This window comes from Podarcis filfolensis, assembly GCF_964270895.1.
Source record: "Podarcis filfolensis genome assembly, chromosome: 9".
Taxonomy (NCBI): domain Eukaryota; kingdom Metazoa; phylum Chordata; class Lepidosauria; order Squamata; family Lacertidae; genus Podarcis; species Podarcis filfolensis.
Window position 1 is genome coordinate 54,945,196 of NC_139610.1, and position 19,043 is coordinate 54,964,238.

The 19,043-nt window shown below is 40.2% G+C and overlaps 1 protein-coding gene and 1 long non-coding RNA gene across 2 annotated transcripts in view; one reads left to right on the forward strand and one right to left on the reverse strand.

Moving 5' to 3' along the window:
• Positions 1-19,043, forward strand: part of TBCK (TBC1 domain containing kinase) — an 84,179-nt gene that overhangs the window by 3,253 nt on the left and 61,883 nt on the right. The window contains exons 2-3 of the mRNA XM_083571138.1: positions 601-837; positions 7,150-7,222. Of these exons, the coding sequence (XP_083427264.1) occupies positions 601-837; positions 7,150-7,222 (310 nt within the window). The remainder of the gene's footprint in view (positions 1-600; positions 838-7,149; positions 7,223-19,043) is intronic.
• Positions 602-17,921, reverse strand: LOC310742565. The gene is made up of 3 exons (XR_014538560.1): positions 12,195-17,921; positions 4,601-11,755; positions 602-3,574 (listed from the first exon to the last, which is right to left on the reverse strand). It is a non-coding gene; the product is annotated as an uncharacterized lncRNA (long non-coding RNA).

Sequence of the window (19,043 nt, forward strand, 5' to 3'; positions counted from 1 at the left end):
GCGTTATAATCTGCTTTAATTGTGTGGACTTAATTTCTACTATGTACTTGACTCCCTCCTGCAAAATAGTGACTGTCTGCTGCTGCTTCTCAAATGTGGATGGATGCACAGGCTTTCTAGATTGTGTCCTTTCTTGCATTGTCTTGCATAAAATTCTTCAAACTATATGTATTCTTTAAAAGCACCCCAGCCATTCCAAAATACGATATTTCATAAATGGCTTTTTGTTCCAATGTTTCCAATTGAAAAACTGTGGGGTGGAGGGAAACCAAGCCCCCTCTGATCCTTCTGGGCCTTTCTTACTGGACTTAAATAAATAGCATGATTCCTTTGCAGAGTTCAGTTCAGGCTATAATCCTCTAAATACTGTATTCTGTTAACTTGCAGTTTATTGCTTTATACATTTTTCAGATGCTAAAAACAGCTTTCATTACTCTGTTATAACCAGCAGTAATATCAATGGCATCCGTTTGCTTGACTAGCCTTAAAATTAAACCTGTAGATTTTAAACTGGTTTTTTTTCTATAGGCAGCATGTTTACTGGTTTGGAGGCTTGCAGCCTTGTTTTATTGTTTGTCTTCCTTTTTTTCTTTCTTTCAGGGGAACGCTACATACAAGGAGGGGTATCTCACGGAACTCCTAAGATGTTTCCGTTAAAGGATGCGGAATTGGGAGCCTTTACCTTCTTTGCTTCTGCTCTTCCGAATGATGTTTGTGGGAGCAACGGCCTGCCCTTGACACCAAACTCCATAAAGATCCTGGGACGCTTTCAGATTCTTAAGACAATTACACATCCTAGGCTCTGCCAGTATGTGGACATTTCCCGTGGAAAGCATGGTGAGTGTGCTTTCTCCCCCCTCCCTGCCCCATAACTTTGGGGTGTGCATGTAGGAGTGTTACAGTAATTATTCTGTGCATGTGTTTCAGAGCATTAGACTTCAAAGCAGCCGTCAGCATTTTCCCCCCCCAAGACGGCAGTTTGCTTTTCCCCAGACTGACTCTGCAGCAGCATTTTTCAGGCTTGTCTCTGTTGTTGCACATAACAGACACAGATGTATGCTGCTGGGCTGCAGGCCTTTGTTATCCTGTAGTTCAGATCACGTTGATAATTTTTAGGTATTTCCTTTTCTTTTTCACACTCTGCTTATCTCTCTTTACTCCATTCCCCCTTCCACCCTCTGTTCCTTCACATGCTTTTTTTTGGGGGGGGGGGTTTGTTCTTTAAAACTGCAGGCTTCTTTCAGTCCATTTGTTCCCTAGGTTCCTGCAATTCATCAATCTGTCTTTCTTTTTATTTAATTCTTCAAATCTCTCTTTTGAAGTTCAGAGTTTAAAAGAAATGTGCTCCACAGAAGGCGGCCTCGACAGTTCTCTCCCAGTCCTCACATTTTGGAACTTATCAGTGTGCCATATATCATGTTGAAGATGAAATATAAGCTGCAATTTACTTATTCTGTTATTTCTGTTTGTATACTGCCCTTCATCCAAAGATCACAGGGTGGTTCACAACATAGAAATACAAAATAAGAACACAAAAATACATTTTAAAAATAAAAATAAGCCCATAATCGCCTACCAAAAACACATTTTAAAAGGCCATAGGATGCTAATCAGCCAAAGGCCTCGTTATATAGAAGTATTTTCACATCGTACGTAAAGATATGTAATGAAGGCACCAGGTGAGCCTCTCTGTAGAGAGCATTCCACAAATGGGGAGTCACTCATTCTCATGTTGCCACCCTGCGGACCTCATGTAGAGGAGGCACACGAAGAAGGGCCTCAGGTGATGATCACAAGGTCTGGGTCAGTTCATATGGAAAGAGGTGGTCCTTGAGGTATTGTGGTTCATTTAAGGCCTTCTGGGTCAAAAGTTGGGGCACAGGTGGTGCTGTGGTCTAAACCACTGAGCCTCTTGGGCTTGCTGATCAGAAGGTCAGCTGTTCGAATCCCCACAACGGGGTGAGCTCCTGTTGCTCTGTCCCAGCTCCTGCCAACCTAGCAGTTTGAAAGCACGCCAAAAAGTGCAAGTAGATAAATAGGTACCGCTCTGGCGGGGAGGTAAACGGTGTTTCCGTGCGCTGCTCTGGTTCGCCAGAAGCGGCTTAGTCATTCTGGCCACGTGACCCGGAAAAACTGTCTGCGGACAAACGCCAGCTCCCTTGGCCTGTAAAGCGAGATGAGCGCCGCAACTCCAGAGTCGTCTGCGACTGGACTTAGCTGTCAGGGGTCCTTTACCTTTTTAGGTCAAAACCAGCACTTCAAACTGGGCCTGGAAACTTAATTGGCAGCCAGTATAATCCGGCCAGGATTGGTGTAATATGCTCAAACCATTTTACCCTAGTGAGTGGCGTGACTGCCAAATTCTGCACCAGCTAAAGTTTTCAAACTGTCCTCAGAGGCAGCCCTACACATAATGTGTTGCAGTAATCTTACTAAGAGGTTACTGGAGCATAGATGACAAAAGTTAGGTTATCCTTATCCCAATAGGGACACAGCTAGGTCCATAGCTGAAACTGATGGAAGGCACTCCACACCACTGAGGCCACCTGAGCGTCAAGCAACATCAAAGGGTCCAGAAGTCCTCCCACGCTATGTACCCACTCCTTCAGAGGGAGTGTAAGCCATCAAGACCAGGCACCTCGGTGTATCTCTCGTAGGCCACGAAATGTTTCAAGACAATCATAGAATCGTAGAGTTGGAAGGGACTTTAGCATGACTGAAAAAAGGAGATTTCGGGTTGAACTATGCCCATTTTAGCAGGCTATTTCCTTTGCGAAATGCCATCTCTTAAGTGCATCTTTTTAATCTTACATATTCCTCCTGTGAGGAGAACTGCAATGCTATGTGTGCAGCCTGTCTCTGTATGCACACAGAGGGCTCTTTGAAAGATACAAAGCATTTCTCACAACTTGCCTGGCATGCTGCTCTATGTGCTTCTTATAATCGGCTGTTCAGTTTCTCACTTGACTTTATTTGTTCTATTTACATTTTTTATTTTCCCATTCTCATGCTGGATATCACATGTGACCTGTCCTTTAAAGGGCATTGTATTTTCCGAAAAATCTTACACATTGCTTAGGAAGACAGACGAACTAATATCAGTGTACTGGATGAAGCAAAGATCACCAGTGTTGAAGCAATGATTCTTCAACACAACTTCGTTGGACTGGTCATGTTGTGCAGATGCCTGATTATCATCTTCCAAAGCAACTACTCTATTCCAAACTTAAAAATGGAAAGCGTAATGCTGGTGGTCAACAAAAGAGGTTTAAAGTCTGTCTCAAGGCAAATCTAAAAAAATGTAGTATAAACACCGACAACTGGGAAACACTGGCCTGTGAGCGCTCCAGTTGGAGAACAGCCTTTACCAAAGGTATCATGGGCTTTGAAAACACTTGAACGCAGGATGAAAGGGAGAAACGTGCTAAGAGGAAGGCACGCTTGGCAAATCCACACCGTGATCAACTCCCGCCCGGGAACCAATGTCCCCACTGTGGAAGGACGTGTGGGTCCAGAATTGGCCTCCACAGTCACTTACAGACTCATCATTAAAACCGTGTTTATGGAAGACAATCTTACCGTATTTTTCCCTCTATAACACGCAAATTTTTTCTCCTAAAAAGTAAGGGGAAATGTCTGTGCGTGTTATTGAGCGAATGTGTGGTCCCTGGAGCTGACTGTCCCAAGTACAGGGCAAAAATCAGGCAAAAATCATATCGCACCGTCACGGAGGAGAGGAGGCTGCTGCTTTCCTGCATTCTGCCTCAGGGTCTTACTGCCCACCCTCTTCTGTTTCGTTACTGTGTTTGCTCAAACGGAACAAAGAGCAGGCAAATCCCCTCCCCTCCAGGCAAGCAGAGGGGAAAGCAGAGCGTCCTTCCCTCTAATTCCTCTCCGTGCTCCGGTGCTGCTGCTGCTGCTGCGTCTAGGGACTCGCAGGCAGCGGAAAACATGCAGGAGAGAGAGGGGGGCTGGCTTGGGGGGGAAGACTTTTGCCTTCCTTTCCCCCCCTTTAAACCCCTCTCTTGCATTCTTAGCCAGCTGCTTCTCCGCACACCCCTCTCGTGCTCCTTGTCCCTTCTATGTTTTTCCTTCCCTCCCCACTTAAAACGTGGTTACAAAGCACGGATCCACATGGATCCTCAGGATCTTTGCATTGGGTCACCCCAAATTCACCATCAGATCACATAGATTGCTATGATCTGATGCAAAAACAGGGCTGCAATGGTGCAAAAACGTGGTTACAAAGCACGGATCCACATGGATCCTCAGGATCTTTGCATTGGGTCACCCCAGATTCACCATCAGATCACATAGCATGTCCATGGCTACAGCCTGCACCAAAAAAAATCACGCAGCCACTGTTGCCTGGGGTTGCAATGGTGCAAAAACGTGGTTACAAAGCACAGATTGACATGGATTCTCAGGATTTTTGCATTGGGCTACCCCAAACTCACCGTCAAATCACATGTCTGTGGCCACAGCATGAAGCACAAAAATGATACATCCACCGTTTCATTCAGATTTTTTTTTCTTGTTTTCCTCCTCTAAAAACTATGTGCGTGTTATGGTCGGGTGCGTGTTATCGAGCGAAAAATACGGTACTCGGCTACGAGTGATCGCCAAAGAATAAAAGTTAGTTCAGAAGTCAGGATTTTCCTGTCTTCTATAAACTGTTCCAAACTTATTCAATATGATCGTGCTTTCTTGGTATCTTGGCAGGGGTGGAGGGTGACTGTTACACCTGGGATCAGTTTTATTACTTTTAAGTGAAGTTTCTTTTCTTTTACATGGTGAATTTTATTTAACTGTAGCTTTTGCTGTATAGCTAAGCAGAATGTCCGGCAAAGCAGAGGAGAAGCTTCACATTGTAAATCTGTTTTAAAGGAGAGGTGGTTGTACATAGAATGGCAATATTCTTACAGCTATACAAGAATAATGTATTATGACACAGCCCAGAGAGGAAAATCCAAAAATAGTCTTAGCTGGCGGTGCATTTTATAACAAAATTAGTGCAGCAGAATGGATGTGCCCATCACGATCTCTTTTTATTTGTTTGAATTTCCATGGGACTTCAAATTGTAATGCCATAAAATACAATACAAGATATAAAAGAAACACTACAAATGCATTTAAAAACCAATGTGGATATTTAATGGGATGGATATACCATCCTCAACCAAAATCCACAGACCACCCAAATGAAGCTCAGGGAGCACAGTTTAGGAAATCCTGCCTTAAATAATGCTGTTGTCGGGAACAATGTTGACAATTACTAAGATTTTGGTGCCTGCCACAGCATCATGTTCAGGGTAACTGTTCCCCATGCTCATCCATGCACCTCAGTTGTGGATAATAGTAAGGCAATCGATACTCCTGTGTGAATGGAGTTGGTGAGGGCAGGAGAGGTTTCAGCATGAGGCACTGTTTTCCTTCAGTTGATCTCTGAATTCCTATTCCTTTTTCACCATTACAGTCCATTCCTAAATAACACGGTTTATATATTTCAGTTGCTTAAAAGAGAAATCTTACTGGTTTGGGAGAGGTGGTACTTGCGGTGGATGAGCTGTCAAATCGAAAGCGCTACTAAGCTGGTGTCCAGTAGGGCACTAGGTGGAGTGGGCGGGTAGGGTTTTCTCTTGGCCCCCTTCCATTGGCTGTCTTGAGGTATTCTTTAAATAATGTATTCCCTCTCATTTGATCCAGCCCCAGGGCACACATTCCACATTGAGGGCATATTGTGGGAATGGAAGGATCCAACAGATCTTAAGCCTCCCCCTATCCACTCCCAACATGTTACTGAAATGCCACACCTCCTCCCCCCGCCCCCATTTTGATCTCTCCACCATCAGTGCACTGATGTCAGGGGAGCAATGGCAGTGGACCTTTCCAGGACTGGCGCACGATTCTTCTAAGCATGGGCCTCCAAAATTATGTCCTATTGGGGACCTGCAACTGAAAAACCGTATTTTTCCATGTATAAGATGCCCCCTATTTTGGGGGACTCAAATTTAAGTAAATGGGGGGAGATGGCTCCATGTATAAGACGGTCCACACATTTTAGCATAATTTTTAAAGATAAAAACCTAGTCATACATGGAAAAGTATAGTACTTTCTCACATTAAAAATACTGTAAATAAATTGTAAACTATCTTATGTGAGGAAAATGGTGTGATGAATGTTTGTAAATGTACAAAGAGAGTGAGTGCTATGCCTTAAAATTTGCTCTCCTTCACAGTAATGGAGAAATGTTCCTTTTCAAAAACAGTGGTTTATCTCCTCAATGTGGTAAATAAAAGATTTGGAGAAAATAACAAGCGAGTAGGTTAACCCATATGTACTCGTAGCAACTGAAACCATTTGTATATTTTGCTATTATTATACTAGCCCTATTCCAAAAAAATGGTACCCACTTATTATTTTTTTTCTTGTCTTCCTTCACTTACACAAATAACTTGGCAATTTTGATACTGAAAGAGTAGCTACTATAATACTAGAAGTTTCTAATACATTTCCAAATGCATTTAGAAAAAGTAGAAAATTGGAAGTACTGACCGTAAAACTGACAAATAAACTTTCAAAAAATGGCAATAGTTGCTAAAAAAAAATCTTAGTTACCTTTTTCAAAAATGACCCAAGGCAACATGGAGAAATATAAAATGTATACAATATTCAGAGCTTATAATCAAAACAATAACAAAATCTTTACCATGCTAAAAGCACACACTCCATAAAAATTGCCAGATCAGAAAATGGTGGAATACAACCAAAAACAAATGAAAAAATATTGATCAGTAAAAACAGGCCATCAGAGAAAATTTCTATTTACTCTATTCCCCTACCCCCCCATGGTTGTTGATGTAAAATGAGGGGGAAAATGCTCATATGTTCTCTACACTGAAATTACTCTAGACAGTTGTTGGCTGCAAATAATTGCCATCTACGTGTTAATTTGGTTATATTCTGTGTAACGTATACTCAGTATGATTTTCTATCCCCCTAAAATAAGTAGACATCCTCTTTGTATTACGAGATGCAGCGTTACCATAATATGGTTTTAATTTCAGTGGGATGCAAGAGTGAAAGTGTTTTTGTGCCTGTGTGCACTGAGATACTAAATCTGTCTCTCTGTGTATATTTTTCATCAGAGAGGCTAGTGGTTGTTGCGGAACACTGTGGAAAGAGTCTGGAAGATTTGCTTCGAGACAGGAAACCAGTGAGGTATGGTATCAAGAAAAACATTGCAAGGAAACATGCAAACTGAAAGGTTTATCTACTTTAAGTTACAAAGTCCAGATGCACTTTTTCTTTTAAAACGTTAACTACCTTTGCAGGTCTAACAGATTCAAAGCTGACATCTTCCAGTACTTTATCCTTCTGGCAGCCAGATAAACACATGCTTAGGATGAAGCATATATTTACTTCTTCACAAAAGTTTTACGATTTTACGATGAAAGTACTGGAACCTGCCAGCCATTTCTTCCAATATGCTTTGCTTGTGTTTTAAGTTATGTTTCAGATAATGAGTTTTGGGTTTTTTTAAAAGCCAACCTGAAACGTATTGAGGAATTGTGTGTACATGACAGTGCTTGTGCATTAGTTGTGCAGGGTTTTAAGCTTCTAAATGATGAATGTTAGTTTCATTTCTATATGAAAAGAAAATGAAAGTATGTATCTTGATGTTTCCCTGCAGTTTCTGTATTGCTATATGATATAAAGTGCAGCATCAGGTTCAGGACATTTGATATTGCTGTGTAATGTAAAATGCAGAACAGAGATTACAACATTATTTTCTTCCAGCTGACAAAAGACTACATTCTAGCCAGGTGAGGGGATCAGGAAGCCTCAGCCATACCTCTGCTCAGCGCAGAGTATAGCATGGCAACCCTGTCTGTTTCTGGCCTTAGACTGGTAGCATAGCACAGTATCCCTGTTGATATGACACATACAGAGAAATGATTGTGTGGATACAGGAAGTGCCTTTTGCTTCCTGTTTGCACAGTTATCTGAAGCTGTAAATGGAACCTACAAACTGTTTGCACATAAAGTCTGCATGCATGGAGCTGCTTTGCGTAATTTGCACCCTCTTTGGGGTACAGATTGTGCAGGTAGATTGTGCATGTGTACATTTTTAGAATCTTTAGGGAATGGGGCTGGATTTTGGCACAGGAATAGTGCTTAAGAGGATTTCCTCCGAGAACACTGCATCCCTAGGATCAGGCTCTTACAGTGGTGTCTGCGTTTTGATAAATATGAAAATAGGGAGAGAGAGAGAGAGAAACTTTTATTGCACTAGCCAAAAGCCATAGCATCATCCAAAGAAGGAAAAACAAAAAAACAAAAAAACAGTTGATACATATGCAGTAAAACCATGATCAAATCTACCAAAATTTCTTATTACATAGAATAAAAAGTACTTTTCAAATAAAGTGTGCAAATTAGATCTCAGAGTCCCCTTTGCACTCACCCCATAAATGAGACCAAACTTGTGCTGTGGCTGAATTCTCCAGCCTTGGCCTTACCTGGCTTAGTGTTAATATTTCCATTTCACTTTTGTTGAATTTAGATTCTTTCCTACTGATTTAGTTAGCTGGATTGAAGACTTGAGGGGCAACTTAACACATTTTGAAATGGATTGGAAATAATGTATCTCAGAAATTATTTTACCACCAGGTCATTAAGTGCCAACTCCTGCAGAATAATCCCCAATTGTCCCCTTGGCCATGGAGCAGAAACTGAGAGTGCTTCTATCGGAGTCCTGCCATTTGTGCTTGGCATATGGATGGAGTGAGCTCTAAATTTTATCTTCATTGCATGTTGACAGATATTGGTTTATAGATTATACCCAATGAGAGGGTGCATGTCTGTTCAGTGGATATCAGAGATATATAGCAGATTGCTTAACAATTAACAGTTTGCTGTGATGGAAGACTTCTAAGCCCCTGTCACCAAAGATCATAGATACCACATTTCCTAATGGTACATTAAAACTAGGATATTCCTTTACATAATTTACATCCTGTGCCTTCAGAATTAATTTATGTTCCTAGGTGATTTAGAAGGGAGTAAGGAACAAAAGCACAATAATAAATTGAGGGTATTTTTGTCAATTAAGTGGTATTTAAATCTTGCCGAATAAAATAAGAACTCAGTAAAATAAAAAAACTCTGTATTTTAAACTTTCAAATCATTTCACAAACTCTTTTCATTGCTTTTTGTAATTCTAGCAACCCTGTAATGTAAGTCAGTATTGTTTTCTCCTTTTGCTGGGTGAGGGGATGTTGAAGCTGAGAGATAGTGGCAGAAGCAACATTTGAATTGGGGATTTGTAGCTTTGTCCCTTACCTGGGAGTAAGCTCTATTGAACGTCATAGGACTTGCTTCTTAGTTTCATATACAGGGTTTCGCTTTTAGGCACTGAGTTATGTCAGCTCTCGGGGGTGCTACTAAGTCCAGGAATAATGTTTTGGCCCAACCTATATCAAAATGTTGTACTGTCTGTCTAAAGTATCTCCAAAGTGAGTTTGCCTTCATATTTTTTCCTGAAGCATTATTTTAATGTCCAGTCCTTTAATTCCCCCTTTGCCCAGCAAGGCAAAAGACTGAAAGTTTTTTCTCACCTATCTTAAGAGAAATGCCCAGCCAGTGGCGATTTTTTATGGAAGCATAATTTCTAAAAAAATATATAAAGCCCAAATCAGAAAAGAAATGTGCCTCCCTCAAGGCTTTTTGTGTGTGTATTTCTCAAGCCAGCACATGCAGCAAAATTTCGAGTTCATACTATGCAAAAGAGAAGCTGTTTCACCTCAGGGATACTTTCACTGAGACCAACTGAAACATTTCCCATTGTTTTTCAGGTAATTAAAATTGACATCTTTTTGTTTCTGTCATAAGACCTTTCAATAGCCAGAAATAATTTAAGAAAGAGCAATTCCCAGTTATGCTATTCAATCCATCTCCGTCAATTAGCTTTGTAGGGAACTATTTGGGGTCCTCCCCCCTACTTGTTTTGATTATATTAGCTCATGATAGAACAGGTTTTATACCCAAAGTTGATATGCATGCTATTGCAATTAATTTCACAAACTGTTATGGAATGGGAGAAGCTGTCCTTATGGTTTATAGATTAATTCTTCTTGCACTTGCCAGGAAATAAGTCCTTTGCACCTGTACCACAAGCTGATGTCAAGTCAGCAGGAAATCTTCTATTAGGCTGTTGCTGAAACTGAAGATATACCATGGGTGGACGGTCCATCTTTCCATGCATATTGCAAAACAGCAGGCTATACAGCTGTCTGATAGTTATTTGCAGTTAATCTTATGAAGTCATGCATCATTATACCGATTACATATGAGGTAACGTTTGCATAGGTGTTTCGGCACAGTTCTGTTTTTGAGTCCACGAGAACCGTCCTCCTTTTTCTCCCCCTTTTCCATAAGGTGGTGATATTCCACTAGGACACTACTTTAGAAGAGCTTATCAGAATTTCTAACTCCAAGGTTAGATATCTGAAATAGTTACGCTACATTTGGCTTCTCTTGTAACTCAGTCAGGAAGCTAAACATTCCACAGAAACATTGCAGCACACTTTTCTGTTATGATCTCTGTGTATCCCCAGATGGATACATTTTGGATAATGGAAACCTTTTGTTAACCGTAATGATCTTCAAAGCCTCTTGAGAGTATATTATTACCTCTACCATACGTTCTCAGCAACCTTGTTGAAATAACCTGGGCAACAGTATAGGTATAGTTGTAGAAGGTGAAATGTTAGCAGAACACTCAGCCCCACGAACACTGGGAAACTGATATAACCACTTCTCAGTAGGTGTCAGGATCTGAAACATTTGGTTTAGAATAAAGAACTTCAAGAATTAGACCAAGGCTGTAAGTCTATGCATGCTTACAAGAGAGTAAGCCCCAGTGAACACGGTGGGTAAGCATGCATTGCATTTCACAGTAAATCATGGACAGCTTGGTTTTCTTCTGTCTGCATCTCAAATGAACTTAGGGCACATCTGAGCTGATAGGATTCCTGATAGTACTATAGCCTCTTAAATGTGTTCATTGGAGGCGGCTTATTGGTTTCTTAGTCTGTTAGTTTTTTTGTTATATATTTTGTGTTCTCATTTCGTATTTTTTTGTTGCAAAGCTCCTTGTGATCTTCGAATGAAAGGTGGAATACAAATTTCATGAATGCAATGCAATAATAATAAAAAAATAATGACTGCAGCTGTAATTGCATTTTGCAAAATGTTGTGGCTTGAGAAATTTTTCCCGTCTGGATATTGACTCTAAATCTGACTCTGGAATTTAAATATTGGAACAACAACTCGATATCAATAAAATTGCAGTATACAATCTTGGAAAGGAATGTGCTATGTTTGTAGCCTGCCAGTAGAAGGGCAATCTTGTTCATAAGAGTAGCTGCCATATATGTCTGTCTGTCTGCATAGCAAAAGATTGTCATTTAACGTTTATTTGTTCAAAGTACAAGCAAATAATCAAACTGGATTTTTCATTCTAATTAGAATATTGGTTTCAATTGAAATTCAACAACCTTATTAAGTTCTACCTAGTGTCATGCAACACAACCCTGTTTCTGTTTACTCAGAAGTCTGAATAGGCTCCATGAGGCTTGCTTTCTAGTAAGTTTGTCGAAGATTGTAGCCTTAGTGGTTTTACAGCTTTGTAAATTGCCTCCCTTTGAATTCCAGTTTTTCTAGTCAGAGGTGCAGAGTCCTACAAGCTACCTGTCAGGGAACTGCCATCGGAACTAGAGGAGGAGGCGAGGCTCCACAACGATGCTGGAGAGGGGCCAAGCAGGGAGAGAGGCAGGTCTCCTGTTGGGGAAGAAAATCAGCGCAACACCAGGGATAGAGGGGGGCCAATGGGTGAAGCAGAGAGCAGGCTCCGGGACTCTTCACTGGACACCAGCGGGGAGCGCACAGGTCCTCCGCTACCCACGCCCTCCCTGCGCAGAAGACTTCCGCGCAGGGAGAGTAGGAGGAGACTGGGCGTCAAACAACTTTTATGTTGGAAAAGGTTTAAGAAACGCCCACTGACGGATTCTGCCAGCGATTGAACAGCCACGGAGTGGATGGCTGTCCAGCGAGAAATGGTTTAACCAGGCAACCTAGCCCAGAGCGGCGGCTATTTACACACAAGCAATCCCTAAAGCCATTACACTACCTTTTAAAGCTGTTGAGAAATGTTTTCTTCTGAAGACTGAAAATAAGCACACATACCATTCTGTTATTATTTTTTCACATTATACTTTAAAATGCCCTACTTTCCTTTTTGAAGCCTTTTGCAATTTTACAATCACAAAAGCCAACAGATGGAGTATTTAGATGGCTTTTGGCACCTGCATTATGCATTTTGAATTGTTCTGAATTCGTGAGCAGAGTGGTCATAGTATGTCTTCAATAAAATATAGTTGTCATATGTTTCAGAGGTTATGGTTTTGAAAAATTACCAGTGAACCATCAGAGAGATACAGAGGTATAATATGTTATACATAGACCCTTTGATCGGAAGCAGACTCTGTCTGCAGCTGTTTACTAGCTTGGTGGAAAACATGATCCGACTCGGATGAGTAGGTTTTATTTGCTCTTATTAAACTATTGTCTACTCCATGTATTAGATGTCTTTGTTCCATCCTCTGCTATAAATGCATTACCGTTTGTATTGTGTTCCAAAATCAAATGGGAGGTAGGCTTTATGTGAAAAAGGTTCTCCAAAGGGTAAACATGTAGCTTATAAAAAACAAAATAGGATGAGGAAAGGGGTAAGAGGAAGGCAAATGTTTTCCAGCAACTGTGAACACTCATATGATTCCAATTCAGAAGCAGCCATTGATACGGCTTCAAGGGTTGTGTATGTGGTGCTTTCATTTGGAACACTGAAGAGGCCTTTGGCCCTCTAAATGATGTTGAGTCTTCAGGTTCACAGTTGACCCTAACCATTGGCAACGCTGACTGGTGCTGATGGGAGCTGAACTCCAGAAACATCTTGAGAGTGACCTGTTCTCCAGCTCTGTTTTAACTAATGCGGTGAATATGTTTAGGTTGGATTAGGAGATTGGAGTCTGTGGAAAGTGAGCTCGTTTTGAGTAAAATCAAGTTTTGGGGGTGACACAGTTGAGTAGCTATTTCTAAGATAATTCTTTTGAAAATGCTGAATACTGTATGTCTCTCAGTAAAAGAAGGATTAAGGAGAAAGGGGCATAGCTCAAAATGCAGTCTTTCTGGGTTAAAATACCTTTCTACAACACCTTTCTGGAACTAATTATTATGTTTTCATTCTTAGAATATAAACATGATTTAAGTCTTGCTGCTACGGATGTAGAAAAGTGCAACCAGTCTGAGCAAATAAGCTGAAGAGCAAGGGAATATTAAAATAATGGGAAAGTATGGAAGTAGGTAATCAAGAAACTTATTTTTAAAAACACACAACTATTTGTCACAATCAAGTATAACAACATATATATAGTTGGGTATTTGTTTATTTCCATTTTAATCCTTTCCCAGTAATTCATTTCCAAAATAGCATTTATTGGTGTGAAGTCATGAAGCAAAAGAAATCCATTAGTCATGTCTTGTTTATGCACTATCCAATACTGCTTTTCTTAATTAGTTTGAATTTTTAGTAAATATAAAATGGGAGCTGAAGCTGGTATGCAAAGTAATTCAATCTATAGCAGAAGGTGTTAATGTAACAATAAACGTTACCACTTGCTCTGAGCCAGCCTGGAGGTCATGTAAAATCACATTTTGTTTTGCTGAACCAGGATTTTCATGCCCAAGCCGGAGCCAGCTAGCAGGTTTTGTGACTAGGATCTGAAACCACAGTTTTAAGCTGGTTTACAAAGCATGCAGTAAGCCTCTGAATACCAGTTATTGGGAATCAAAGGTAGGGAGAGTTGTTGTTAGGCTCATTCTTCCTGAATATTCATTTCCATCTCTCCCTGCCCCCAATAAAAAACAGCATTCTAAGTCTCCTATCTTTTCAGTCCTCATTGATTTTGGGAGGGTATTTTTTTGGTATTTCTGCAAATATTGGGGTTCCCGCACACCTGTTTATACTACCCTCTGTTTGTGGATGGTGCCATTTTGGTTATATAAGTAAGGATCCTCACTCAGAGAATGAGTTTGCTGTTGCAATATGTGATGGTGATTCTTCAGAGCCTTGACAAACCTCTTGGAAGACTGTTGCGCCGTGAAAATGGAAGCGAGCTTGATGTTGAATGCTGAGCAGACAGGAAACAAAAGCAAGCAGAGAATGGAGACTATTCAAAGAATATATATGATTATATTGTAAAAATGACGTTATCCTAGCAGAACTGAATGATACTTGTATATAATAAACAAATGGAATAAATATACTAGAAAAATATACAGGAAAAGTTATAAAACAAACTGTGTGATAAAATGAAGACAATAGAAAAAGTACAACGAGAATGATTGGAAGTTTCAGAAGACTATTAGAAAAGACAGGATGTTATAACCAATATTCATTTCTCATTGTTAACTCTCCTTTATTTTTTATTTTTATTTTCTTTATCTTTTTTCTCTTATATTTTCGTGTTTAATTTTGCTGTAACTATTTGTAACATATATGTAAGGTGATATTTTAAATCAATAAAGACAAATTTTAAAAAAGGAAACAAAAAGGAAACAAAAGCAAGCAGATCTAGACCCCAGCTGGCCTGCTGCACACTTGGAAGCTTAAGCCACTCTGTGGAATTTAAACTACAGTTACATATCACAAACCATGATTTCACAGAGTATCTGAGTCCAGCCATTATGCCCCTTATCATAAAGGACATCATTAATTTCTTCATAGTGAAGAAGAATTAGGATAATTTGCAGCATGTTCATTTGCAAACATTGATCCAGATGATTTTGCTCACATCTTCACATACACTTCTGTGGCATGCCTGATCAGCTACTTCTTTTGCTTGAATACAGATGTCGTCTTTGCTTGTTTGCAAAAGCTTTTAGTCCCCAGACAGACTATCTATTAAATAATGCTTACTTGGTGCGTTAATGCCTTGCCCTACTTTTCCTGTGTCTTGGAAGTTTCTGAAATAAATGGCCTTGTTCAAAAGTAATACTAGCCTAGCATTTAGAGCAGGGGTAGGCAAAATGGTGCCTTCCAGATGTTGCTGAACTATAACTCTGTTGACCATGGGCCATGCTGGCTGGGATTGGTAGGAATTTGAGTCCAACAACATCTGGAAGGCACTGGATCAGTGACCCCCAGTTTAGAGTTTGGAAAATCATCTGTTCCCTCACATACACAACCCCCCTTCTAAAGTTCAACATTCCTTGCCAGTTTAAGTGAGCCCGAGAATGTTCCTAAATATATACTTTGAGAACCAGTTTAAGAGTGCCTCAGGTTGGCATGTAAATGTTTGCACTAATGCCAATCCAAGAAAGGGCAGGGAAGAAATAGAGGTTTTCCACAACATAAAAATCAGTTTAAGAACAGCCAAAAAGATTACATTGCAAAGGCCTTCCTTAATAATAATTATTCTTTTTTTAAGTTTACAGCCAGTGAAAGGAAGAGGAGCCTGTTAGATCTCACCAGGCAGGAGAGCTCCCCTTTTAGAAAGTCCTGTTCCTAGTTTCTGCCACCATATTTCCAGTAGAGATGGGCCAAAGAATCTATTTGATCTGTAAGGCCACCGGTCACTCACCTGACTTCGTATCAGATGCCTTAGAGTGTGCTTTGATTTTTTTCCCCCCTTTGCAACTGTGGCTTGCATTCGGCACTGTTGGTACCACATGTCAAGCGATGCTGCTGGGGTCAGATCCATGCTTGAGCTTCCAGTTGGAGCTCTTGACTGAATCCAGTGTCTGCTGAAAGCATTTGGTGCCAGATTTACAGAGTGTCAAATGCAAGCCATGTTTGTAAAACGACTGTTTGGCAGATTTAACTTCAATTCACTGTTCTGGCAGGGTGTCAGATCCACCTGATATGATAAATAGATGCTTAGAAGGCTTACAATAAGGAATGCACCTATTTTCTTCCATGCTCACACACAGACGTGCACATAAGATTCCCTTGGGCACAAATCACTTTTTCCGTCCTCCATCAGCATTCGCTTGCTTGGGAGCTGATCAGAGCAACTCTTGCGCTGAGATTTTGATATATGTGTGTCCGTGTGCATTTGTGTGCATATGTCTGGGAAAGGAACTGGAAGCTCCCCCTTGGCCATATTTCTTTCATCTGTTTTTGGTAACAGATAATGTGCTGCTTCTGTGCTTTGACCAGAACTCTTAACTTCTGATGGTGATTGTCTGATGACATTCTGTCTTGCAGTGCTACCCATGACAATTGCAGATAGAACTTTCGTGGTCATTCTCTGCAATTCTTTCTCTCCCCCACCTCCCAACCAATATTTCTGTACTTTTGACTGATAGGGCCTTTGGAGTAGGGGACAACGGGAAGGGAAGGATTTCTAAATAGCTGAATAATTGAGATACTGTGAAAGATGAGATAGGAGAAAGATGGAGGTTAGTTTTGCCTATGGAACTGGCTTTTGAACTGGGCTTTATAACAGTGAGAAAATCCATTATCTCATCTTTGAAATCACTTTTTGTTTTGTTTTTTTTCCTGTGGAAGTCCTACACTAGATGTTCCTTTTCTCCTTTTCATTTTACTATGCATATCAAATTGAATTTGACTTGTTAAAAAGAGGGGGGAGGACTTAAAGTATTTTAATAAGTTTCTACTCAGTTATTGTCATCTGTTGAAATGGTGTGTTGAAACCCAGTGCATAATCCTGGTGGCCTGCTATGTCAGCATTTTTTCATGGCTTTACATTTTATTAAATCAATATATTCCTTTTGGCCTTGCTATCAAGGAGGAGGCTGTAAGACAGATTTTGTGATTTGCACAAACTTAAGCTGGAAAACAGTACACAAGGTCACTATGCAATATTATTTATATTTTTAAGGAAAGAAAAATAATGATGAAATTAATTAGTAATTTCCTGTCGGGAACTCTTTGGGGGGGAATACATCGGGAGGATAATGCTAATAATATGAATGACTTGGTTTTTTAAAAGAATTGCAGCTGAAAAAGCACAAAGAAACCCAAAGACTTGCTTCCAAATATTTTAAATATCTGAAAGTGGCTCTAGAGGGCAATTTGTATTCTCCAAAGGTCTTTACTCTCCTGCATGAAAAAGGTGTGGGTTTTTGGTAACAGTTCTTGATAAATATCATTGTTGGTTTTAATGGGAAGATTGTATTACTTCTGTGGTTGTTGGTTTTGTACAAAGCATGATCAGGATCCAAAGGGTTGTGAGCCAAACATCTTGCACAATTTCACATGTGCGAGAGTTGATGCAACAAACTTACCTTAATGTTAAGCAATGGAACGAATAATTACCATGTTTGATCATTAAGCTTGTGTGTAAAAATTGGACCAAAATCTCTTCGTGAACCTCAGTTTTCCTTTCATGAGCCTATATGTATTAATTACATTTAAATAGAAATTTAAAATTGCTGTAGCTCAGAAGTAGGCCTCAGGGTCAATCCTTGACAACTCTAGTTAAGACTTATTATGAAGGATCCCCAACTAAAACCCTGGATAGCAACTGCAAGTCGTGGCCGACAGTACCGAGCCTGATGGATCAGTGGTCTATCTCGGTGTATAAGGCAGCTTCTTCATGCGCCATTGCCACCCAGCCATGGAGGCAGGGATGGGGATGTCTTTTGGAGCAATGGAAGCAACTGCTACCTTTGTACAGTACGCCACATTCCAACCACACAAAAGTCCCACTCCTTACCCACGAATCATAATAACTGTTGGTGGATTTATCATCCATGAATTTGCTTAATCCTAATTTTATCTATCCTAGTTTTTTAATTTTCACCCCACTTTCTCCCCTGTCATTTCCATTAATTGTTTGTTTTAAACAAAATAACAAAGGAACGTGTGGCATCTTGAAAGGCTAACAAAGGTTATGTCATAATAAAATTTGCTGTTGCAAGGCTCTTGGTTCTTTTTGCTGCAGAAGTCCCAGGTTCAATCTTTGGCAAGGGCTTGGGAGAAAAAAACCACAATTTTCTCAGTGTGAGCAGTAATGAGCTAGATGGACCTGTGCTCAGACTCATATACAGTGGTACCTTGGGTTACAGACGCTTCAGGTTACAGACACTTCAGGTTACAGACTCCGCTAACCCAGAAATAGTACCCCAGGTTCAGAACTTTGCTTCAGGATAAAAACAGAAATCACGCAGCAGCAGCAGCAGCAGCAGCAGCGGGAGGCCCCATTAGCTAAAGTGGTACCTCAGGTTAAGAACAGTTTCAGGTTGAGAACGGACCTCCAGAATGAATTAAGTTCTTAACCTGAGGTACCACACTATATGATCCTCATCAAATTCCTTTCACAGTTTCCAAATGCCATAAAAAGACCATAAAAAGATTTCTTCTGGATCTGACCAAAGACCCATTCAGCCCAGCATCCTGATCTCTCAGTGGCTAACCATTTTCTTGTGGGAAGCCTGCAAACAGGACCTGAGCCCAAGAGGATTCTCCCAATTTTTGATTGCCAGCAACAAATTGGAAACAGGAGAATATATACAAAAGGCATCAAATTCTATATGAATGGTTTAAAACCTTTTTTTTAAAAAACTCATCAGGCAAGATGAAAATGAATGCAAAAGGCCTGGAAAAAAATAAAAAAGTTATTTGCCTGGCTCCGAAATTGACACCCGCGTTTCGAATCTACATTGTGATTTAAAATCTGGCTTTAGTGTGAGTTGTGAAAGTGAATAGGTCTGGTAGTCAGTTGCGGCTGCATGCAAATGAAGTGAGACTCTGCAGTCTGGGAGTGTTTTATTCTATAATATATATATTAACCACAGTCTCCTTGATGAAGCATTCTATTTATGATGGCTAATAAAAATATTGAAGAAAAGTGTTTGCTTGTGGTATGTAATCAAATCAGGATGGGGTATGTAACACCTAGGCTAACCCTAAAGAATGTGCACTTAATAGAACAACTTGTGTTTTATTATCAGT